This window comes from Ochotona curzoniae, unplaced genomic scaffold (genome assembly GCF_017591425.1).
Source record: "Ochotona curzoniae isolate NIBS_2020 unplaced genomic scaffold, NIBS_Ocur_1.0 scaffold_4701, whole genome shotgun sequence".
In the NCBI taxonomy this organism is placed as follows: domain Eukaryota; kingdom Metazoa; phylum Chordata; class Mammalia; order Lagomorpha; family Ochotonidae; genus Ochotona; species Ochotona curzoniae.
This window is the reverse complement of record NW_024467122.1, coordinates 41,661,319-41,685,457: the sequence shown is the minus strand read 5'-3', so window position 1 is coordinate 41,685,457 and position 24,139 is coordinate 41,661,319. Positions and strand designations below refer to the sequence as shown.

At 44.7% G+C, this 24,139-nt stretch overlaps 2 protein-coding genes and 3 non-coding genes across 7 annotated transcripts; all 5 read left to right on the top strand.

The window, feature by feature from the left end:
* Window positions 1-3,603: 3,603 nt before the first annotated feature.
* Window positions 3,604-3,676, top strand: TRNAT-UGU. The gene has a single exon. It is a non-coding gene; the product is annotated as a tRNA-Thr (tRNA).
* Window positions 3,677-4,312: 636 nt separating this feature from the next.
* TRNAY-GUA lies at window positions 4,313-4,406 on the top strand. The gene is made up of 2 exons: window positions 4,313-4,349; window positions 4,371-4,406. It is a non-coding gene; the product is annotated as a tRNA-Tyr (tRNA).
* An 880-nt stretch (window positions 4,407-5,286) lies between these two features.
* On the top strand, window positions 5,287-5,358 carry TRNAP-UGG. Its single transcript has one exon. It is a non-coding gene; the product is annotated as a tRNA-Pro (tRNA).
* Window positions 5,359-5,705: 347 nt separating this feature from the next.
* On the top strand, window positions 5,706-22,560 carry RNASE4 (ribonuclease A family member 4). 2 transcript variants are annotated; one of them, XM_040970029.1, is made up of 3 exons: window positions 5,706-5,814; window positions 6,708-6,754; window positions 21,388-22,560. In XM_040970029.1, exon 3 carries the CDS (start codon window positions 21,402-21,404, stop codon window positions 21,846-21,848), a length of 447 nt encoding a protein of 148 aa, XP_040825963.1. In that variant the 5' UTR covers window positions 5,706-5,814; window positions 6,708-6,754; window positions 21,388-21,401; the 3' UTR covers window positions 21,849-22,560. The 2 variants fall into 2 exon arrangements, with proteins under 2 accessions (XP_040825963.1, XP_040825964.1); XM_040970030.1 differs by lacking the exon at window positions 5,706-5,814 and adding an exon at window positions 5,908-5,975.
* Window positions 5,707-15,889, top strand: ANG (angiogenin). 2 transcript variants are annotated; one of them, XM_040970027.1, is made up of 3 exons: window positions 5,707-5,814; window positions 6,708-6,754; window positions 15,231-15,889. In XM_040970027.1, the coding sequence occupies exon 3, from the start codon at window positions 15,249-15,251 to the stop codon at window positions 15,711-15,713; it is 465 nt and encodes a 154-aa protein (XP_040825961.1). In that variant the 5' UTR covers window positions 5,707-5,814; window positions 6,708-6,754; window positions 15,231-15,248; the 3' UTR covers window positions 15,714-15,889. The 2 variants fall into 2 exon arrangements, with proteins under 2 accessions (XP_040825961.1, XP_040825962.1); XM_040970028.1 differs by lacking the exons at window positions 5,707-5,814; window positions 6,708-6,754 and adding an exon at window positions 9,577-11,464.
* Window positions 22,561-24,139: the final 1,579 nt, after the last annotated feature.

The window sequence follows — 24,139 nt, the reverse complement described above, 5'->3', positions numbered from 1 at the left end:
AGAAAACAAATTATAAACCTGGTTTCTATTTCTATCCTATCTCACTTGACCTTCAAGTCAAGGTGTATTTTTCTTGTTATCGTATCTATCCCTGAAAAGCCCTGGCTGGGAATGTTGGTAAAGTCCTGGTGCATGGGGCCAGTTGTTCTCTGATATATGGATCACCTATGGATGTTGGAGTACTCCATATCTCATTCCAAAGCAGGAGTGATGCAGCAGGCACTTCTTTGGGATGCCGGCCTGGGTGCAGGGCTTCTTGCTGGAGTGGAACCTATACATGTCTAAGTGGGGCTACAATACCATCTAGATCAGTGACTCCAGGCCCAGGCAGTCTTCAGTCGCAGTCCTGCACTTGTGGATGTCCAGCAGCAGCACCTGAGGTCACTGAGAGTGTTCTGAATGTCAGCAGGCCCAGCTGGTGCACCAATGGCTCCTTCCCCTGCAGTGGGTAGAAAATGGCCTTCAGCATGAGCAGTATGTGGCTGGGGTCCACCCGCATGCCCGGCAGCTTTTGTCTGTGTACTCTTGCCTGCCGAGCTCCAATCAGTTGCAGCTCTACCCCATGACCAGGAAATAGGACAAGGCAAGGGGCGTCCTCTATCCAGCTGATGGAAAGACTGATGCTTTCAAAGTGTCCCAAGAATTGCATCCCAGGCTGCAGTCTCAGACTTTTTCTAACAAGGACATTGAACCCACCACCGCAGATTGTCTGCGGGAAAGTCTGCGGAGCCAGGGTCTGCAGAGCCACCTTCAACAGCAGCACCATGGCCGAGGAAGGAGATGACAGGAGAGTGTGGAGAGGACTGGCATGGAGGGCTCGCTGAACAAGCTGATATCCAACCTGGGAACTGAGTGCACCTCTAAAGTAGAAATTTGGAAAGTAGGTGCTTGGACAAGTTTGGCGGGCACTTTTGCTGGCCCACTGGGAAGAGGCACCCTCTGCCAGGTGGTAACCTCAAGTTGGGTCTGGGCTCCACCAGGGGGATGCAGCTGCTTTTACACCTGGACTAAACAGAGAGCCGTAATGAATGCCTGTCTGAGCAGTTGGCACGTGTCCCCAAGGCCTCTGCTATGTGGAGAGATGCCCGCCTGGAAGGCAGATGAGCAGCTGGTTGGAGAATCCTGTGCCTTTGCCGCTCAGTGTTCTTGGGAAAGGAGGGCCTTCACCTCTCTCTTGGCATCTCTTTCCTCAGGCCCTATCCTGTGGTCTGCTAAGGTCCAAGGACAGTGAGGTGTGTGCTGCTATCCACAGCCAGCCTACACGGCCCACATCTGCAACAGACAGATGCTTGCTGCCTCCAGAAGCCGTGCCTGTACGCAATGCTTTGTGTCTTGTCATGGCTTGATAAGTCATTTCTTCTGAGTTATAACTGAGTTATAATCTAGTGTATTTTCATGTGGAATTGACTCTTTAATCATCTAAAAGCATTCTTCAAGATCTCATATTCTAAAAAAACCTCATATTCTACTTTTCACTATAAACAATCTCTAGCTGGCTGTTGTCAGAATGTCTGGATTTGGTGCCCAGCTCTGCCCCTGATTCTAGCTTCCTGCTAATGTGCAGGTGACATCTCAGCTGCCTGGGGTCCTGCCATACCTATAGCACACCTGGACTGATTCCCTGGCCTTAGCCTGGAGATTAGACAAGGGGATCAGCAAAAACCAGCCTTGCCTGTCTGCCTGCCTACCTCTCAAATTAAAAAGCTAACAATCTGGCCTTAGATGCTGTTAAAATTACTTCATTTAAAAAATGTTTTTATGATATCTTTTTATATTTTCACTTTCAACCTATCTGTGTTTTTGCACTTGAAAACTGTTTTCTGAACATATGGTACATCTTAAATATACATAATTTTGCATGTTACTTAAAAAATAAAGTAGGCTATGTTTTCTGTAAACAACAGACTTTTGGGTCTCATTTTGATTCTGTCTGGCAGTCTTCACGTTAAAACATTTGGTGCCTTTACATTAAGCTAAATTTCTGATAGGAATGGGTTAAGATTGCTACTTGCTTCCTATTCCATTAATTGTATTTTTAAACAATTCTACTAAGGTATTTTTAAATAGCTAAACTTCATTCTTTTCTTCTTCTTCTTCTTCTTTTTTTGGATTTACTTTACTTTTATTGGAAAGACAGATATACAGAGAGGAGGAGAGACAGAGAGGAAGATCTTCTATCCACTGGGTCATTCCATTAGCGACCGTAACACCAGATGCTGTGCCAATCTGAAGCCAGGAGCCAGGAGTCTCCTCTGGCAGGGTCTCAAGGCTTTGGACCATTCTCGACTGCTTTCCCAGGCCACAGGTAGGGAGCTAGATGGAAAGTAGAGCTGCCAGGATTAGAACCAGGCCCATATGGGATCCCGGTGTGTTCAAGGCGAGGACTTCAGCCATTAGGCCACCATGCTGGGAATGCCATGGACTCCTAGACAGTTCTCTGGCTGCTGCATAACCTATGAATTGCTCATGCTGTCCTTATCTTAAATTCAGCCTCCTTAAATCTTAGTCCATCTTACCCCTCTGCCTCTCCAGATATCCTACAGAGGTAAGTTTCCCGTTTCCTTCTAAAAGTGATTTTTCTTCTTCAAGACATATTTGAGAATTCACGTTCCACCTTATTGTCCTTCACATCTTAGCTCAGCAATACCTCCGTTCCCTGTGTGTCTCTCTCCTGCCTTCTGTCACCTCACGCTGGAGCATCTGCGGTGTTTCCAACTCTAGTTTCTCCTCCTTGTCCTGCTTTTTCTGATCCTTGCTTGGGGAGTGGCAGATTTCTGTTCTTCACAAGGGCTTTCTTCCTTTCCTGTCCCCTGCTAACCTGTGCTTTCAACGTCTCACTTCCAGGAGGGTACACTTGCTCCCAGTCTTTCTCCTGGACTCTACTCGTATTTTACTTCCATTGCTGTTTTTCCTCTGTCTCGCTCCCTGCCTCCCCAACTTGTTTAAGTCTTAACTTCCTTCGCAACGTCCCTCCTTTCCTAGAGACCTAATGATTTGATTTGCTTTGTAAATTTGGGGTATCTTCATGGGCATCATCTTCATGGGCATTGCCCATTCATACCTGGCACACTTTTTTTTAATCTTTTTTTTTTTTCATGAGAACTAAAGTTATTTTGTTCCACAAGATTATGACAGTGACATCGTGGTAAAGATCATATTTATGTGGTTGGCTTTAAGTGTAGAACCTATGGCAAAATTGGAATTTAGTATTAGCTGAATAAAGATATAAATTAAATACTGTAGTGAATTAGCGAATTCCTGCTCTGCAGCTGAGACTGGGAGATGTGAGAAAGGTCCCCAACTCTAAGAAATCTGACAAAGAGCAGCAGGCTGCTGTAAATTGGTGGCAGTTCTGAGTAAAGGAGAAAATCAAGCGGTTGCTGCTTTCTGTTTGAGGTTGGTTCCTCTATGTGGGTTTCGGTTCTTTATTTTTCAATATCTGAAGTTGGGGGACATGAAGACTTCTCACTAAGACCAGAAAGAACCGGCAACCTCAACCTGAATTCTAGTACAGTGAGATTAAATTCCAGTGTTTTTTTCTGACATTAGGGAAGGACTGTTACGAATCTTTTTCTAAGAAAGAACGACAAGCCTCTTCTGTAAGGCCCTATAGCTCAGGGGTTAGAGCACTGGTCTTGTAAACCAGGGGTCGCGAGTTCAAATCTCGCTGGGGCCTAAGGCATAAGCTTGTTCTTTTGAGTTTCTACTCCTTCCATATTCTTTTTCGTTCCGGCGCTAGTGCGCACGCGCCGCTCCATTTCCTGGAACGTGGCACTGAGACCGTGACAAGCCGTGGGACGCGCTGGCCCTGACTGTGCGGGTCCGAGGGAGAGCCTGCTGGCGGCCAGAACCAGTGACCCGGGCCCGTGGCTCCCGCGCGGGTCTGGGGGCGTCAGGGGCGCACTGGTTCCAGGCAGCCCTGGAGTCGAGCCTGAGGACACACAGTGCTGGGGCAGGAGGGCGCCATGCCGTCCTCGTCGGTGTCTCAGCGGGGAGCCAGGACCCGCACTCCGGGGCCGAGACGACGGCTCTCTGTGCGGATAACCAGCCTTTCCTCCCAAAGTTACCTTCTCACAGAAACACTCCGAAAGCGCGTTTGCCACACGGCCACCGCCTGCCGTGATCCTGCTCCGTCGTCTGAGTCGGCCCCGGGACGACAAGCCGCGTGAGGCCGCGGCGGGTCCCGCAAGCCGAGCCAGGCAGGGCAGGAGGCCCGAGGCGCGCCGGCAGCCGGGGCGCGGTGCGGGGCTGCGGCCCACTTCCGGCTAGCGAGAGACTGAATAAAGGTTCCGCGAGCCTCCCCAGTGTGCTCCCTTCGATAGCTCAGCTGGTAGAGCGGAGGACTGTAGAGTAGACTTCCGTCTGTAGGAATCCTTAGGTCGCTGGTTCGATTCCGGCTCGAAGGAGAAGCTGCTGTTTTGGGAATTCGCAGATCCCTTCATTACTGAAAAGGAATCACTTTACCTCTACCCCTTCCTAAATGAATACTGGACAAGATTTTCTTGAGAGAAACCCAACTGCGAGCTACCCCTTCTTGGGGATCCTGTGAGCAGATTCTCCACAACAATCTGCAAGGCTTAGGTCTTGCTAGTGGGATGTTTGATCTTTTTGGTCACAAGTTGATCCGAGTAGTCAGCAAAAGTCAGGTTTGTGCTGAACCACGTTTGAGCCCGGCCCTACATACACCCATTCCCCGGGGAAGAGGAGCTTTGAAGGGCTGGCTCTAGGAAGCTCTTGCATCTAGAGGCGGCCGGGGGAGCGGGACTTGACGTGAGTAGGTTGGGATGAGACTGGGAGAGCCGGACTCCTCCAGGGAGCAAACCAGGTGATTCCTGCTCAGGAATCCCACGGCCTGCGAGCCGCACCTGCTGAGCCAGCTGCCACCCCGCCGGCCCCGGCTGCCGGGAGCCCGGCCGCGCCCGGGTCTGGCTTCCAGGACGTGCGCTCTCGCAGCAAGCGCTGGCCGGCACAGCGGCGGCTCGCGCGTGGCTCCTGGGGTCGGGACCCGCGGCTTCTGCACAGAGCTCGGCTTGGGGTTGGATCCGTGCGCGTCCCGCCGGCTCTGAGCAAAGCCGGGAAGCTGTCCCAGCCTCACTTCCCTCTGCGGCTGGAGGGGCCGGGGAGAGGAAGGGGCGACCGGCCAGGCTCAGACTAGGTAAACCGGGAGGAAGAAGGCAGCGGAGCAAAAGGGAGACGTCACAGCGAAACTTTCCTTAGAAATCGCAGCAGCCAATTACCGAGCAGGAAAGTGCAGTTCAGAAAATACAGAGAAACACTTGTCGCCGCGGCTCGTTGGTCTAGGGGTATGATTCTCGCTTTGGGTGCGAGAGGTCCCGGGTTCAAATCCCGGACGAGCCCTTGGCCTTTATTTTCTTCTCTTTCAAAATTGCTGCCTCTTTGATAATTAATTGGAAAAAGTTTGGTGCGGCAGTTGTCTCGTACTCCGATTGTCTCGCAGACGGTATCAGCACTGCAAATTTTGCAGCGAACAGTCTACTGACTGGCTCCAGGGCTCAACTCGCTGTTTTCGGCACTGCTGACTTGGGGTCACCTTCCCGCCCGGGTTTATCCTCCCGAGGCTGGGGTGGAAGCACCCCCACTCCGCCCCTTCGCCTGGCTCGGGAAGCGGATCCAGGCGGGAGGGGCTTCGCAGGAAAAACAGGGCGCGGTCACCAAGAGTGAGGCTTGCCCCTCCCCGCGCCCAGCCCGGCTGTGTCCAAAAGCGCTCAGCGACGCCACGCACAGCCCAAACAGCACTCGACTGTCCAGGCGCTTCCCACCGGTTCTTCATCGTCGTCCCAGGGAGAGAGGCGGGTGAGAAACACAAACTTTTCTTCCCTTTGTCCTGCTGGCTTCTGCCGCCTCGCACGGGGCATCAGCGGGACCCACATTCCTGCACCTTCGTGGTGGCCTCGCCAGGAGCGCAGCGCCCAGGGGAACCCCTTCCTGGCAGGGTCCTTACGGAAATTCTTGGGGTAACTGCTTTGGGGCTGGACTGCAAGGAGAGGGAGGGGGCACAGTTCTGTTCTTGCACACCTTAGCGAGTCTCCATGCCCACGAGAGTTTTACTTTGCACAGCCTGGCTGAGATGCCAGTGTGGATACCCTCTAGGGCAGAAGCTGGGCTCAGAGGGAGACCCCTCTCCACCCCCAAGGGTGCCAGGTTGACCACCAGATTCGGGTAGCAGGCCGTTTGTCCAGGGTGTTTTGTGTTTGTTTGGGGGGAAGTTTAGCTCACATCTAGTGACTGGTTTTCGTTTTCCTGGGGCTCCCCACCCTTAACCCGTCCTCGTAGCCAACGTGGCGAAAAGCTTGGAGATGCTTGCCAACCTCCTGTTCTCCGAGCCTAATTGGAACCTCCTGTTTATGTGCTGCGAAGCACAACATGCAGCGGTTAACAACAGTTGGATAAAACAGGGAATCTTTATTTAGGAGGAGCTGGATACCATTTCAGCGCCGGTCCTGGGTGTTGGCGCAATCTCGTCAGCCAAGGCCCCCTCCTTGGTGAAAGAACAGGAATCGTGTTAGTCCACGCAGATCGCAGTGAGTGATCTGTGTGAATAGTACAAGGCCAGTTTTCCAGAGGACTCCCTCAGATCAGAGCAGATCAGGGGACTCCCGGGGCCTCTGAGCTGCAGGGCCACTAACCTGTTAGTGCAAAGGAGCAATTCTGGGGCAGATTCTTTAATCCAAGTATCTCTCTTACAGGTACACAGGAGAGTAACGTGGTTTGGGAACTCTTGGAAATATTCCAGGTAGGTTTCCTTTCAACACCAACCATCACTGTCACCTGTACCATTCGTTTTGTGCTTTGCTAGAAATTAGTGACCACGAACAAAAAGTGGTGTGTGGGAAGGCTTGTAGTCCCAAGAATGGAGTGGTCTCAGAGGATCCTCCTCTGTGCTCTGCGACTCCACAGGCTGATAGGGTGTTGGTGTTGAAACTCTTTAAAAGAACGTACTCCAGCGATGGAGGGGTGAAGTGCGGTTTGGCAGCAAAGACAGAACAAAAGGCTGTTGTGGAAGGAACAGATGTTGAAAGAGCAGACATCAGGTTGGGAACCTTTGCCAGTAAATGGACTAAAAAGTGGACCGAGGCAGGCTTTTGAAACTCTCCGACTTTTCATTTGATGTTGTGTTTGAGCAAGTTGTAATCTATGCAGTTATTCACAGAATGTCTTCAAAGGGAAGAAGAACAAAACCCAGGGTTTCTTGAAAAGTAAATGTTTAATTTCTGACTTTGTTTGAAAATGTAGATAGGTCAGAAGGACTTTGTCCACATTCCCACTCTGTCAATAGTGTCCACTTCCTGGAGGCGTGACCCCTCTTTTCATGCCGGCTTTTCCTCATCTAACCATGATGTCTGTGACTGAATATTTTTTTTTTAAAGATCTATTTTATTTTTATTGGAAAGGCGGATATACAGAGAGAGGAGAAACAGAGAGGAACATCTTCCGTCTGATGATTCACTCCCCAAGTGAGCGCAACGGCCGAGGCTATGTGCGGGTGCAGGTCCTTGACTGCTTTCCCCGGATGGGGAGCTGGATGGGAAGAGGGGCCGCCGGGATTAGAACCCGGCGCCCATATGGGATCCCGGGCGTGCCAATCGAGAACCTTAACCACTGCACCAACGTGCCGGGCCCCATGCTTAAAAATCTTAAAAAGGTTAGCAGTGTAAAGGAATCTAAAGGTGACCCAGTCCATTCCTTCCTTCACCTGATTTTCACCTTGAGTAGTGCTTGGACAGTGTTACACAACTAGGCAGTGTCTGACGCGGAGTCTGCTGCATCCTTGGAAGGAGAATCCCAGCTCCCTGTGCTCACATGCAGAAACACTGCCAGCACGAGGGAGAGGCCTAGGGAAAAAGAGCCAAGAAAAGGGGAATGACTTTTAAGTTCAAGAAGTCAGAACGATTTCAAAATAGGAGGATTTTTAAAAAAAATTGGCAGTCATTTTACATGCACTAAAAATGTTAACAAAGATACAGTGTTCATTAGTCATACATCATAGTTCCTTGTATTTTGAAACACAGGATGTATTTAAATGAAACTGGAAAGCTTCCCCCCACCCCGAAAGTCCTCTTTCCTATTTCAACATAACTTCCTTTTATCAGGTTTAAAAAAAAAAAAAAAACAACTGGCTTTTGCATCGTTTACTTTGTGGACAGGTTCTGAATCCTATGGACTGTTAACGAATGGTGCAGAGACAGAGAAGGGGCCCCCTGTCAGGAGGCTGAGCTGCCTCTCAGGACCGCTGGGTGTGCTCTAGGGCCCGTGTGTGTGTGTGTGTGTGTGTGTGTGTGTGTAAGGGTGGAGTAGCTCTATCAGCCTGGGCCATCTACCAGAGAGGGGTGGTGTTGCTCAAGTCACCCAGGGCTCAGGGAATTGGCTGCTGCTTTCCTTGGAGACCACGGAGGCAGGACGAGTGTTGCAATGAACCTGGCAACTCTCCTTCCTAATAAATGAGAAACAAATAGGGTGGAATTCAGTGTATGTGTTTGGAAAATGACATGTGGTTAGTTTAAGTAGGTGTCAAAAAAAAAAAAAAACACCCCGAGCATTGGGGTGCTACTAGATGTCAACAGAGACCCCAGTGTGTGGGTCTGAAGCATTTTGAACTTGGCCACCTATCAGTGGTGATCAGGGACATGTTGCTTTCCGGAGACTTCAGTACTCCTGAGGCACCAGACAACAAATAAAGGCAGTTCATGCAAGTTTGCTGAGTCCTGCTCTTATTATTCCCAACCTTTATTCCTAAAATCTCAGGATTTGGTTGGGGATACAGGGAGATGCAAAGAGGACAAGGAAGAAAGTAAAGCCCAGCTAGGGATGTTCCCTTAAAAGATGGATAAACAGATCCTTTTCCAGGTTCTCCACACTGGCCATCTTTCTTCCTAGATTCCTAGATCTTTATGCATTTCCAGTTATCCAAAACTATTCTTAAGACGGATTCTACAACACATATCAAAGAATGTGTAAATGATTGATAGCTATTCAAAGAGTATCCCCTCCTAGGGATTTTTTTTCCATTGGAACAGGGATTCATACCTCAAAGTTGAGGGTCCATCAGTGGGATGTCAAGATACCAGTAAGTTACAAGCAGGAACCACCATTGTGACATAGTGGCATAGTGGGCTAAGTTTACACCTTTGACACTGTCATCCCATATGGGCTGCTCCACTTCCAATCTTGCTCCCTGCTAATACATCTGGGAAAGCAGCAAAAGACGACCAAAGTGCTTGGGCCCCTGCCACCCACGTGAGAAACACAGAAGATGCTCCAGGGTCCTGGCTTGGGCCTGGCACAGCTCCAGCTGTTGTATCCATTTGGGGTTGTGAACCTGTGGATGGAAGATGGATCTCTCTCTCTCTCTCTCTCTCTCTCTCTCTCTCTCTCTCTCTCTGTAATTCTGCCTTTCAAGTGAAGTTTTTAAAAAATCTTAAGGGGCCTGGCACAATAGTGTAATGGTTAAGGTCCTCACCTTGAACGTGCTGGGATCCCCTATGGATGCTGGTTCTGATCCCGGCAGCCCCACTTCCCATCCAGCTCCCTGCTTGTGGCCTGGGAAAGCAGTCAAGAATGGCCCAAAGCCAAAGAAGCTCCTGGCTTTGCCACATGCTTTCTGAGGGTTTTCACAAAATAACTTTTATTTGTATTGCAGTGTACTTTTCCTAGGATCAAGAAGCTGAGTCAGAAGGAGTCTGCTCCATGGCTTTTGTATTTATCCTACCCCTCCTCATGTTTGTTTGTTTAATTAGGGTGAATTTTTTCCCGGAAATATTACAGGTTCTTATGCAAATAGGCTTCTTTCTCTCTGGCAACTCAAAGAGCTTTTCAGATACATCTTGATGTATCTGAAGTCAGTTTAAGTCAATGGAACTGAAGTGGTCAACTTGGAACCCCTGCTCTATGCTTATCAAACTAGGGGTATATACCCAGTACAGTGACTCCGCAAGCAAGGAAGTGGGCAGTTCCTCCAAAAATTGGATGGAAATTGAGAGGAATCTGTCAGGACTCGGGGAGGTGTTGCTTGAACAGAATCTGAAAATTTTCTCTCACAGATGAAGGGTTTAAAATCCGATTCAACTATTCATCACTGTTTGATCTTGAATTTCCTCACAAATAAAACAGACTTACATAACCTACTTGACCCAGTCCTAAATGATTACCCAAATAGAGTCATGCAGGTGATTATTATGACTGTTGCGATAATTTCATGCACAGCTGTTTTACTAGCAGGTAGCCTGTCCCTAGTTGTCACCTTCTCAAATGCAAGCAAATCGAATGACAGAGGGTTGAGGATTTTTTTTAAAGCACTATTCTAGATCCATCATTAGAACAAAGGAGAATTGAGGGTCCGAGGACACTTGACATCCTGCCACTGACTGATGTTTAAGACTGTAAGATACATAAAGTGATCCTGGGGGTCTTTGGCCCACTGTTTCTATGTAAGCAATGCCTCTACTTTGCAAGTAGCTGTACTATCAACGTTGCCTTGACGTTGGAGATAACAAATTTCATAGCAGTATATCAGGAAAAGAAGATAGAGTGTTCAGGGGTAGTCTCTTAGCAACAAAGTGAAAGAATGGGCCCCAGAACAGTAGCCTAGTGGCTAGAGTTCTTGCCTTGCATGTGCTGGGATCCAATGTGAGTGCTGGTTACTACATGCTCCACTCCCCTTCCGTTCCTTGTGCCATCGTGGTCCCTTGCAGGCTGAACCAATGGATGGAAGATTTCTCTCTGTGTTTCTCCTCTCTGGAAATCTCACTTTCTAATTAAAGAAAAAAAAAGAGTGAAAGAATGGAGAAACCAAGAAAATGTGGCAAGGATATTTCAGGGGGTTGCCAGAAATGCTGAGGTGGAGGGCAGGGTATAATAATAGAACCTTCTCTAGAAGTGCTTTCCTGCACCTTTGGAATCTGTAGAACAATCTGCTTAACATCCTTTCATAAAAGCAAGTTATGGGGACAAATAGAATGGAAGCACAACATCCCACTAGAAGACCATATCTTATTCTGCAGACTTCCTTCACAGCAGTCCTTGGAATTGGCCCATGAGATCAGAGATGGTGTCCTGTGGATCTAAACAACTCCATGTAACAATGAAACTTCGGTTTGGTCATAGGCAAGAGTAAGAACCACAGACATCAGAAAAAGGCAGCTTTTTGGACAAAAGGCCACACTTATCAAACTTTGTTACCCGAAACAAATTTCTGCTCCTATTAGATGGGTTAATATTTGATCCAGTTGTGCCCAGGGAAAAGGTGAATGACTCTCCTTTAAGGACAGTGCCCTTGGTTTGCTCATCTCTGCCATGATTGGGACATCCATAGGCTGGCTCTCTCCACCCCTTCAAATGAACACTATATAAGCAGATCCAAGATGGGCTTCTTGGTTCACACAACTAGACCCTCCAGGAGCAAACAGCTGGATCCCCTCTCTGGTTGGAGGAAGCCTGCCAGATTTTTGTTAGATTCTTCCTCTTGGATAATCTGTTGTTCTATTTTGTGCAAATGATTCTAGCCATATGTGTATTTTATCTGAAATCCTTTATCCCTCTTTAAAGCTTCTTGGCTCAAGCTACTGAATGAAAAAATTAATCAGATTCTAAAGTATAAAATGAAAACATTTCTTTTGGAATAGCCTATATGTAGGCAAAGAGAAAATAGTAAGACTGGGAACAAGGGGAGAGTTAAGGAGAGATTCATAAAGAGTGATGGTCAACGCAAAGGTCTGGAGAAGCCATCTGTTGAGGTGCAGGGTTCTCCCTTTGCCCACCCTGTTCTAAGCATTATATGTAGTGTACCAAGAAAAGAGAGGGTGGTATGCTTTAACACAGCTTCCTTCTTTCCACCCCCCCCCAAAATTAAACATGTTCTTTAAAAATGAAATCCTAAGACCAAAAAAAGCACATTTGCAGATCCAAGGGAAGAAAGAAGGAAAGGAAATAAAGCAAAAAAGACATGTCAGATGTTAACATTTCTTCTTTGGGGGATGTGGCCCTAGAATAGACAGACTGGTCTTACTCTACGGAAATGATGATAGTAATTCATGGTAAATTGTCCAATTAACTTCCTGGCTGGTATGTTTATTTGATGGATGTCTTGAATACAACACATTGTCTTTGGGAAGAGGAAGGGAACATTAATTCTTGTGAAGAGTAAGGGATTAATTTAAGAAAGAATGTAAGGTTAATCTGAAGAACTGGAAACAATTCCACTGACTAGAAACACACTGACAGGTCTGATTCAGTAGGACTCGATATTCTGAGCCTTGGCAGACTGACTTCTGCATTGTAAGCAATCTATTGCTCATTTTCTCTCTATTCCACACTGCGTGGCTTCATTAAAAAGTTTTCTTTTTTTTAAGATCTGTTTTATTTTTATGACAAAGTCAGATATACAGAAAGGAGGAGAGAGAGAGGAAGATCTTCTCTCTGATGATTCATTCCCCAAGTGACCACAAGGGCCGGTGCTATGCTGATCCAAAGCCAGGAGCCAGGAGCTCTTCCGCGTCTGCCACGCGGGTGGGTGCAGGGTCCCAAGGCTTTGGGTTGTCCTCGACTGCTTTCCCAGGTCATGAACAGGGAGCTGGATGGGAAGTGGAGCTGCCAGGATACAAACCAATGCCCATATGGGATCCTGGTGCGTTCAAGGCTCAAGGAGAGGACTTTAGCCGCTAGGCCACTGTGCCAGGCTCCCATTAAAAATGGGAGAATACAAGTGAGGTATTTGAGAGTGAGAGAGCAGATCATGATAGCTGTGGTGTGTGTGTGTGTGTGTGCTGCAATTTGGTTTCCAGATGTCTTAGTAAGTCAGGACTGCTGGATTGTTACGAAATGAATGTGCAAATTCTACAAATCAGAAGCAAAAATATGCTTTCAGTTTTCCAGGTTTTTTTTTTTTTTCTAATTCCAAAGAGCGGATTTTTTTTAAATTTGTTTGTTTGTTCTGTTTTGTTTACTTTGGTGGCAAAATCCTAATGAAATGTAAGTGTAGTGCTGTAAATTTAGAGTGGCCTTTGCTTACACATCAGACCTTAAAGTGATGTATTTTGATGAAATTTGGCCACAGGTCTCCCTAGCATCTGTTTCTTCCAGCTGATATCTTGTGACACCAACTAAACCCTTACAGATTTATCTCTAGTTCCTGGGTCACAGGACTTTTCTAGTTAATGAAAGCTCTGCTATGCTTCATAACTGTGGAATTTTAAACTTTTAGAGCTAGCAACTCTCTTACTTTAGAGGTGGATGATTTTCATCCTGAAGAAGAAAATGGAGCTAAGCATAAAATAGCATTATTGAAAATTTATTAGGAGGTGGACACTGTGATTAAAAGCAAATAACGTGGACCCTGCCATCCAGTAGATCGCATGCCACAATTAAACAGTTGTTAGTGCAGGATCACATGGGTAGTGGCATGATTGGAAATGACACCCATGAAACGCCACAACAGGTAAGGCTTTGTTTTGAGACTGGTAGGTCATAATTTGACGTCTACATCTACTGTGATTTTTTTTCTTAATATTTAAGGTGTGGACAACTTGGACAGACAAATCTGCCAGCTCCAACTGCTGCCTTTGTATTGTAATATCTCCGTAATCTGTACACTTGGCAAAGACCAATGGTCCCTTAACATTTCTGTCCACCACTGCCACCTAATGCCTCTTTGGGGTATGACGTCTCTTATTCTCTACCTGTCTGTCACAGAGCTCCCATCTGCTGGTTCACGCCATAAATGCCTACAGCAGCTGGACTTGAGCCAGATTCAAGCTAGGAGCTGGGACTTCAAACTAGACCTCTAGGTAGTGGCAGGAACACAGCTACTTCAGCTGTTCTCTGCTGCTGTTCAGGGTGCTCATTCTCAGGAACTTAAAATGAATGAGAACTTGAACCCAGACACTTGAATAATGAATGTGAGCATCTGAACTGGACATCTTAACTATTAAGCTGATTTTTAAAGGTGATTTACAAGCTTCTGATTCATCAGATTTTTCCACAGAGAATTAAGAGAAAAGCTAGAAACTATTTACTGCAAACATCAAGCTCTTGTCAGGTCTCAAATTTCATATGTAATAATTTTTTTAATTTTGTTATAAATCGTACTTGCTGAGTTCGATTTTTAGTACTCTAGCATTGAGTTCAGTCCTGTCCCAAGAGAAAGCCTAGAACTTTCTCTATAGGTGTGTCTGAGTTTCTGTGACATGACCCTCTGGAATGGATGGTTCTGGAGTTTGAGACTAGTAGCTCTTGAAAAATGCTGGCAGGAATACTCACTTTCTTCTTTCTTCTTCTTTGATAGTTATTTAAAAACAACCCTAAAATTATATGGTCTTTGGTACTGTGAGAAGTCTAAGGATACTTTTTACCATATGGTAAAATAATTTACAACAGTTCAGGCACATATATAGATGAAACTAGAAAAATCTCTAGGGTAATCCACGTTACTCCCAATGTGAAAACCTCCTAAGAATAAACTTGAATTCCTCTTTCTTCTCCAGAAGAGTTAGTCCAGACATACTTCCAAGAGGCCTCTCCCTTGCTTCTTCCTCTCCCCCAAACAGTACATAGTCATTTTCCCATGGCCGCCTACTTCTTGGGGTGGCAACTCTGTCTTTCTGCGCCTCATTGTGATACAGCTCTCAACTTCTCTCCTGACATATAATTTGAGTACTTGGATTCCTGTCTTCAAAAGACCTTTGAGTAACCCATCCCTAAAAGTCCTTGTAGCTCTTACCTCCTCTGTTTCTATCTCATCCCATCTCTTTTACATGAACTTCATATCCACACTTAGGATGGCATTTGGTGTAGGTGATATTGGTGCTCTGAGAACCCGTACAGTGACTGGATCCAATAAGGACTTTTGCAGTATTTGTCTTTTTTTTTTAAACTACATTTATTTCATTTTATGACACAGTTTCATAGGCTCTAGTATTTGTTATTAAATGAGTGAATTAAAGAGGGTGAATTACCTTTATCAATGCTACACAGATAATAGAGAGATAATAATCCTAAGGGATAGGAAAGAATAAACGGGCTGGAAGTTATGTTCAGGAAACTGTTTCATAGACTTTCTACTTCACAAGATGTGTGAGGTTAATGAGAAGCACCAAAGGCCAGCTGTTATGAGTTGGCTGAGGATACCTGATGCTCCCTGCAGAGCTGGGGCTCTGTCCGGTTGGCGTACTTCTGCAGTGCTGCTCTGTGAACCCAGTGCATCCCTTTGCCCTTGGCAGGAGCCTCTGCTGGAAGAGATGGTGACAGCCCTGGGTCCCCTGTTATTGATCTTCATGCTGGGTCTGGGTGTGACCCCACCAACCCTGGCTCAGAACAATCCCAGGTACCGACACTTCCTGAACCAGCACTATGATGGTAATCCACGTGGCCATAATGACAGATATTGTGAAACCATGATGAGGAGACGACACCTGACCTCACCCTGCAAAGACATCAACACGTTTGTTCATGGCAACTCGGGAAGTATCAAGGCCATCTGTGAAGATACGAATGGAAGCCCTTATGGAGATAACTTAAGAATAAGCACGTCCGCTTTCCAGATCACCACTTGCAGGCATATAGGAGGGTCCCCCTTCCCTCCCTGCCGGTACCGAGCCACAAGTGGGTCCAGAATCATTGTTGTGGCCTGTGAAGAGGGCTTCCCTGTCCATTTGGATGAGTCTGTTTTTGTTAGTAACAACCACCCTCAAGCACTCTACTGATCAGAGCTGAGTGCTCGCTCTTCCTTTGGTTTTTCGCTGCACATGCCAGTTTCCATTGAGTGTCTGCTGCCAGCAGTGGCAGCAACAATCATTGCCTCGAACCCAAAAAATGAGATACTTGCAGTTTTACTTTTCTGTTTTACCACATATGCTTAATAAATGAAAACATCTCTGAAGTCAGCAAAAAGCACTTGAGTTTTTGACTTGTTGATTCTTTTCTACTCAGATCCTCCCTGAGAAAATTGAATTAAATAGAATTGCCTTTCACACTATCAGTAGGTTTTTTAGATAAGGATGATAAGGTGACCTATAAAGCTTGTCAGATAATAAGCCAATGCAGATCTTTACAAAAGTAACACTTGAGGAGAAAGCTAAGGACCAACATACCAACAGGTTGATTATATTACTACATATTATATGCTATATAATTCATATATTATTACATTCTCTCTCTCTCACTCACACACACACACACACAATCTGTCTGTGTCCAAAATACACTCGCGGTAGTCATCTCTTGTCTTTATGTAAGTTGATTTGACTGTGATGCTCCCAGTATATTTCTTGTCACAGCTATTTTATGTAAAATTCAGTTGCCTTACATTATTTTCTTTTCAAAATAATGGATGTCTGCCAATCACATGGTCTTAAAGAAATTGTAAGAGAGAATCCAAGCTTATCCTTTGTTCTTGTACACTTAGATTTGCTTTCAAATACAGAAAAGCTTAGGTTAATGGACACTGATTTATAAAATATACGGAACTATCTACAAGTTCACTGGTTATCTTTCTTTTGCCTACTTCCTGGCAACAGATGCTACATATTTTTTTTTATCATTTGTTAATGGGCATAATCACCATTTAATCATTTGTTATGGGCATAAATCACCAGCTCTATTGACTCCTGAATGTGTGATTAAGGCCACAGGGTTTTCTGTGTTAACCTCTCCTGCTGTCTGTGTTGTCCTGAAGTCACCCAATTCGCCAGTTCAATACCCAGGTTATAGGCCTCTATCTCGTCCTCTGGAAGAGTCTAGTCACTCTGAGAAAGAAGATTGAGAAGCGGCCAGCATCCTCAGCATGAGAATCTCCCCACACCGAATGTGTCTATCTGAAAATTGGAAACACTGCTTCTCTTAAAATAATGTTCTAAATTTTTTATTAGAAATTTGTCTTACAACAAAGCCTCAAAAATCTCTCAGAAGTGAGAAGTGCCAGTGTTTGGTGCAGTATTTGGATTGATTTCTTAAGTTCTTGAAGCAGTACTCTCTCCCTCAAGTGAGACAGAGTCACTCAAGATTATTGTTCCGTCTAAGGTCTTCAGGGAAACATGGAGGCACAGACCATTATGTTGACTACACCACAGTTGTGAAAACTCACACCTCCAGACATCTGCTTGGAGCTTTCTCATTGCATACTCTGCTCTGATGTTGGTGAAGTGGTTCATGGGAAATCAAATGGCAATGTGACGGCGATGCCAAGGAGGTGGGAACTAGACAGGCAGTCCTACACTCCTAGTATTCTATACTTTAATGACCCATTATAATTAAAGGCTGTTCACAATAAACTGTCAGGTCGTGAGTGAAGTCATTTTTATCTCAAGTGAATCATTGGAAGAATTGAAGTCCTGGTCAGCTGTGATTGTTGGCTTTACAATGAATGTCAAGTGTTTTAAAGAAGGATGGCATGTAAAGAACAAAAATCCGTACAGTTTGTCCCACTTCTGGGAATATAGCCAAATGAAGTGAAATCTGCATAGGATAGAAGTACCTGCAGCCCATGTTTATAGCAGTGCAGTTCACAATTGCTGAGACGTGGAACCAATCTAGTTGTCCATCAACAGATGAACAGATAAAGAAAATGTGGTACGCTTATTCGATGGGATAGTACTCAACAAAATGAATCCAGCTGGAAACCATTATGCTTAGTGAAATAAGCCATTTCCCAAAAAGACAAATATATCTTTCCCCACTGTATCTCCCCCGATATGTAAAAACAAATGCCCAAAGCAAACATAAACACCAAACAGTGAACTGTACAAGGGAAATTAACATACTGGGAAATAATGAATGAAAACAGTCCTGAACAATGTTAGGAGTCCCAGGCCATTGCAGTGGCTCAACTTGCTAAACCTCTGGCTTCGTGTCCTGGCTGCCTCACTTCCCATCAGCACACTGCTTATGGCTTGGTAAGGTGGCAGAGGACAGCCCAAAGTCCTGGGATACTGTACTCATAACCTTGGGACCCTGTACCCAAGTAGGAAACCCAGAGGAGGCTCCTGGTTCCTGGCTTCAGATTAGCTCAGCACTGATTGTTGTGGCCATTTGGGAGTGAACCAGCAGATGATAGATCTTTCTGCCTCTCCTTTTTTTTTTTCCTGTAAAACTGTCTTTTCAATAAAAATGAAAAAAATATTTTTTAAAAAGTAGGATTCCAATTATTATTTTAGTTTAAAATCTCACTCCCCAAGTGGCTGCAATAGCCAAAGGTGACATGATCCAAAGCCGGAGGCTGAGAGCTTCTTCCGGGTCTCCCACACAGGTACAGAGTCCAAGACTTTGGGCTATCCTCCACTATTTTCCCAGGTCACAAGCAGGGAACTGGATAGAAAGTGGGGTAATGGGAAATGAACCAGCACCCATGTGGGATCCTGACGCTCGCGAGGTGAGTATTTAGCCATTGAGCTATCATGCCAGGCCCCCATTTATTTTTCACAGCATCCCTAAGAGGTGCACATTATGCTCATTTTATTTATGAGGAAATATACTGTGAAAGCTTAATTGATTTTCCAAGGTCCACATAGTTGTTATGGCCTTTGGGACCAGAATGTCACTTTTTAATCAAGGAGTGATGCAGAGGAGAAAGCCTTTGGGGCAAATGCCAACCAAAAAATATGTGTCAGGATGATTTGGAGATCGTTGTTTCATTTTCTTTTGTAGCTAAAGCCTTGAGTTGAACTTATTGATATCTGCAATTGCTACCTGTCCTTAAATATTTTCCATGTGCTAAAAAGTTTTGACAGAGGATGGCACTGTGGTACAACAGCTTAAGCCACCATATACAATGCTGTCATCCCATAGTGGGATGGCTCAAGTCCTGGCTATTCCATTTCCATCCAGACCTGTGCTAAACCATGTAGGAGGGCAGCGGGGTGTAGTCCAAGTGCTTGGACCCCTGCTACTAACGTGAGAGGGTCAGAAGAAGGTCATGATTCCTGGTTTCATATGGCCCATCTCAGCTGTTGTAGGCATCTGGAGAGTGACTCAGCTGACAGAAGATCTCACTCTATCTCTCCTCTCTGTGTGTAAGTCTGCTTCTTAAATAAATAAATAAGTAATTTATCAGACAAAAATCATACATATTTATGAGATAACGTGTGACGCTCAGTACATGTATGCATAAATCAATCATTTTTGTTAATTCACTTGGTTAGTATGGCAAAGTGGTAGGTTTGTTTTCACATAAATAATTTAGATCTTCCCTGTGGCCCATTGTTTGGTTAACTAAATAATATTCTTGGTCACAAAGAAGCAGGATGGTCAAAAATTGACAGATCTATATAAGATTAGAGGTGACATTAAAAAACAACCCAGAGGTTATTGCCTTGCTGAAGTCATTGAGGATACTTTCAAAACTTATATCCCTCGGTCATGGAATGAACAATAAATCAAGTATCACTTCTCGTTGTTAACCTTTCTTCCCACAAACATTTGACTTCCTCCTTTCCCAGCATCATGTCTGGTGTCTACAGCTGTCAGCGCAGGACTAGGACATACAGCTTCCTATTTTTCCATGCAGCAGACAAAGGTGACTGTGACTTCAGGGGTAACACTTATAAGATTGGCAGTTATGTTGGATAATGGCCATTTTTACTAATGAAATCCCAGGCGTTGGGTGGACTGAAGCACAGGCTTTTTATAACTCTCTCCTACAGTGTTCTACATCATCATGACACAGTATCCATGAAATGAAAGGACAGCAGTAACTGTCGACATGAAGCTAGAACTTCACCTGGAGCCAATGTTTGATCTGCACATGCAGAATTGGGTCTGTTTGACTCTCAGGAAACTGCCCCTGATACTTTGGGTTGCATTCTGCCTTATGAATCAGGGTTGGTGTTTTCCTTGCTCTGGTCAATCAGTCCTGCCTCACTGTAAGAGTCAACAAGATTCAGTCCATGTCAATTCCAGCAGTGACAGCCTGTGGTACCATGTGGCCACTCAGTGCTGTCAGGTGATTCCAGAAACTCTGTTGCTGGGGAGAAGCACTTCCAAACACAAATGTCCTTATTACTGCAAGTAGCTGGAAAGTGATATGAGAGAGGAAGTGTGGTGCAAAGAACATAGTTTTTAGCTTCAGATAGTTCTGGATTTCTTTCTTTGGCAGGTCAACAAAGGCCTTGAGGTTCTGAAACGAGTGGCAATGCTTTCTTCATTGCTGCTCTTGAGATCTGCTATCAGACATACGATTAGTATTCTCTGTTAAGACAAACCTGCAACCAGACTAAATAGATAACTGACTACCAACAACTACTGACAAGGCAACAGGACCATCAGGGATACAGAGAGAGTCAAGGCCTAATGTTTCAGTTTGAACACAGAACCAGCAAGAAAAAAGGAGAAATAATCTAAGTTCTCTTTTGAGGTGATTGTTCTGCTTTAACTTCCTTTAAATGTATTTCTTAGCTTTTCTTACCAGTTAATCACACAAGCCTGGGAAATATCTTTCACTCTCTGCACTTACTTAATTTCATTTGTTGGCTAGATCGCTCTTTTTATTTCTACAATGTTTATTATAGACTACTTTTATACACCGTGTCTGGTTAGGATGGGCCTTTTACACACAAACACACATAGGCACACATGCACACATTCGGAGAGATTAACAAGACTCTACAAGGACTCAGTGTTAGTTCAACAGAACAGCCACATGAGTCAAAATGCTGGATCTAAATGTTACTCTGTCCTCTTCGCTCTACTTCCCTGGATTCCTAGCTGTAATGTGTTAGAATGAGTTTCTGTGCTTTTCTTGGTATATCTTGAGTTGATGCAAACTGTGGGGTATGAGACCATTTAGGATCAGACACTCACCAAAGATCACACAGCTTACCTCAAAAGACAGATGAACCCATTTCGAATAGATTTACCTTTTCTCTCTTTTTACCTCCTGACCATGGAAACCTGGAAAGCCATCTAGTCAGTAAATTCCTTCCTGGAGTCACGTTCCAGCCACGTCAGTTATTTGCAACTCACCCACACCACCCCCAAACATTCTTGTGCTCAGAAAACTCCATGTTGGCAGACCATTCGCTCTGGGAAACAAGAGTGAGAAATGTGAGCATAGAGGAGTGGAAAGACAGCACATGTAAGGGGGAATGAAAAATTGTGGGGGAGTCAAGAAAATGTCAGTTTGCCATTCTCAACACCTCTTCTCAGTGCCTGATTCTTTAACTTAAAAACATTTTAATTTATTATTGATTACATGGGTGAGGAGTCGCAGATCCATGTGGGTTTCCAATTAGGGTGGAGATGGTTGGGATGGAGGAAGGTAGGTGAGACAAGTGTTTCAGCCCTTGTTCTTTGGGTTGGGGAAGTGCACCTGTCCATGCTGCCAAATTACACCAGGAGTACCCAGTTCTTAATTGTACTTCCTCTTGCCCCTTGCTGTTTCCCCAGGTACTCCTACCATCATGATGGCTCTACAGAGAATCAATTCATTGCTCGTTCTCCTGCTTCTGACCCTCCTGGGGCTAGGGCTGGGGCAGCCTTCCTTTAACCCAGATCGCATGTACCAACGCTTCCTGCGGCAACATGTGGACCCCCGGGAGACAGGTGGCAATGATAGTTACTGCAACCTGATGATGCAACGACGGAAGATGACTTCATATCAGTGCAAGCGTTTCAACACCTTCATCCATGAAGACATCTGGAACATTCGTAGTATTTGCAGCACCGCCAATATCCAGTGCAAGAATGGCCAAATGAATTGTCATGAGGGTGTAGTTAAAGTCACAGACTGCAAGGAGACAGGAGGTTCCCGGGCCCCCAATTGCAGATATCGGGCTGCAGCAAGTACCAGGCGCGTTGTCATTGCTTGTGAGGGTAACCCAGAAGTGCCTGTGCATTTTGACAAGTAGATACCACCCTGCAAGGGTTATGGCCAGTGGTTGGCTTTTAGCTTACTTCGTAAATAGCCACAGGTAGTGTACTTCACCTGTCCTAGGCTCTGTATTCTCTGCACATTTCTTATTCCCTATTTCTGTATAACCCATTCTAATGGATACATGGCATCAAAGTGAAATGAAGACATAAGCCTATAAGTAGCCTGGGCTTTTCTATAATAAACTTCTTTTTCTATTACCAGTCAGTTTTGCTGAGACCCTATCCTTTGAAATTCAGTCATTGAATGTGTTTATATAGCCTCTCAAGCATTCCAAAGTATTTTCATCTAGGATAACTCATTTTAGCAACAAAGCATTGTTGTGAATCTGCCAATACAATTATATACAGAAGTTCAAGGTTAAGAGATTTGCTAAGGACCATGAAGTTAGTGGAAAGAGCTCAGACAAAAATCCAGTTGAGCAGCTTGCTCACCCCGAGCCTTTCTCAATCCTCAAAGGGGATTTTTTTTTTTAAGAGTTGTCTTTTTGCATTCCTGAAGTCAGCTGTTGAGGGAAACATTAGACCTTTAGAAACCACAAACTGTCCAAATGAGAGCTCTGTAGAATTTGTCATTGTAGTTATGGTTGAATTCAGGATACTGCAAATGTAATAGATGATTAAGACTCAATTACTCTTCCTGAATAAGTATTTTTCATGGTTTCTACATAATAAAGAGCTTAAACTGCAGGTATTGGAGAAGATTGTGTTATGAAGTTGCTCTTTTTTTTTTTCTTTGAATTCTTCTTTAGTCTATAACCATGCACGTATCACGCCATCATAAACTCTGGCCAGACGAGTGTTCATCAGATCCAGAACACAGAGCTTTTTGTGTTATGCCAGAGAGGATGATTCTCTCAAAGAAGGTTCTCGTACCTCTATATTTTCCTGCCACTCTTAGAAATCGAAGAACAGATATTTGATACTTTCATATGCTATATGAAGATGCTAAAAAGGAAGGGGTGTGTGTTTGTAAGAGAAAATGTTTGAAAATTGGAACAGCAGATACAGAGAGAATTTTTACACGAGCTTCCCCTTTACTCATCAGACTGAAGCAGAAACTTCTGGGGGTGCAGCTCCTTGACCTTCCTCCAGGGGCATCCTTTGACAGGAGATATTCAATGCTAACCGTTCAAATCATACTCAAACTTGGCATTTTTCTCCCCTTGCCGTCCATTTGTTTCGTGTTAAAAGTCCTTTCTCCCTCTGCCTTTGCTGCTATTAAGTGGATACAGAAATTACACACAGCTATTTAGCTTTTTCAACAGAACAATGTCACAAACTACAAATCAAAGTTGTTTTCCTTTCTCCTGTTAATCTATTGATTCACAGGCCCCTGACCATTGAAGCTGAGTTGATTCAGGCAGAGTTCCCTCCCAACAGCACATCTTTATATGTATATTTTCAGAAGGATGACAAGGGGATTTTTCTCTTTGGCATCACCCAGAAAGCCATGGAGTTGATAACAGAAGTATAATATGAAAGGCATTGATTGAATCCAAACTAAAAAGAATGTGAAGTTTTTCTGAAAAATCAAGGTTTTCTTGGGGTGTTATTTTAGGAATAGTTTGGCATGCTTTTTTTTTCTTAAGATTTGTTTATTTTTTTATTGGAAAGTCAGATTTACAGCGAGAAGGAGAGACAGAGAGAAAGATACTCCATCTGCTGGTTCACTCCCCAAGTGGCCCTGATGGCAACAGCTGAGCTGATCTGAAGCCAGGAGCTACTTCTTTGTCCCCCAGGCAAGTGCAGGGACCCAAGGCTTTGACTGCTTTCCTTGACTGCTTTCCCAAGGTACAGACAAGGAGCTAGATGGGAAGTGGAGCAGCCAAAATGTGAACTGGCAATCATCCCGAGCATGTGTGAGGTGAGGATTTAGCCACTAGTCTATTGTGCTGGGCCTGAATAATACGGCATTTTGACATTGCTGTTCTAGTATTATGACAGCATTCCTTAAAAAAAACTATTCCATTTGGGGGTAGCACAATGTCAGAACTGCATCTAATTTAAGTTGGAATTACATTCTGTTTCATGATTTAAAAAAATCACTTTTAAGGAATCATATGTAAGAGAATAATTGGAACAGGCACTCACAGCTCCTATAATACTTAAGATTTATTAGATGGCAGGACTGTCTTTCTCATAAGTCTCTATTAACTACTCTTTAAAAAAAAAGATTTATTTATTTTTATTGCAAAGTCAGATATATAGAAAGGAGGAGAGACAGAGAGGAAGATTTTCCTTTCGACGATCCACTTTCCAAGTGACT

Coding starts and splice junctions, on each gene's coding strand:
- RNASE4 (XM_040970029.1), top strand. CDS start 21,402: ATGATGGCTCTACAGAGAATCAATTCATTGCTCGTTCTCCTGCTTCTG.
- ANG (XM_040970027.1), top strand. CDS start 15,249: ATGGTGACAGCCCTGGGTCCCCTGTTATTGATCTTCATGCTGGGTCTG.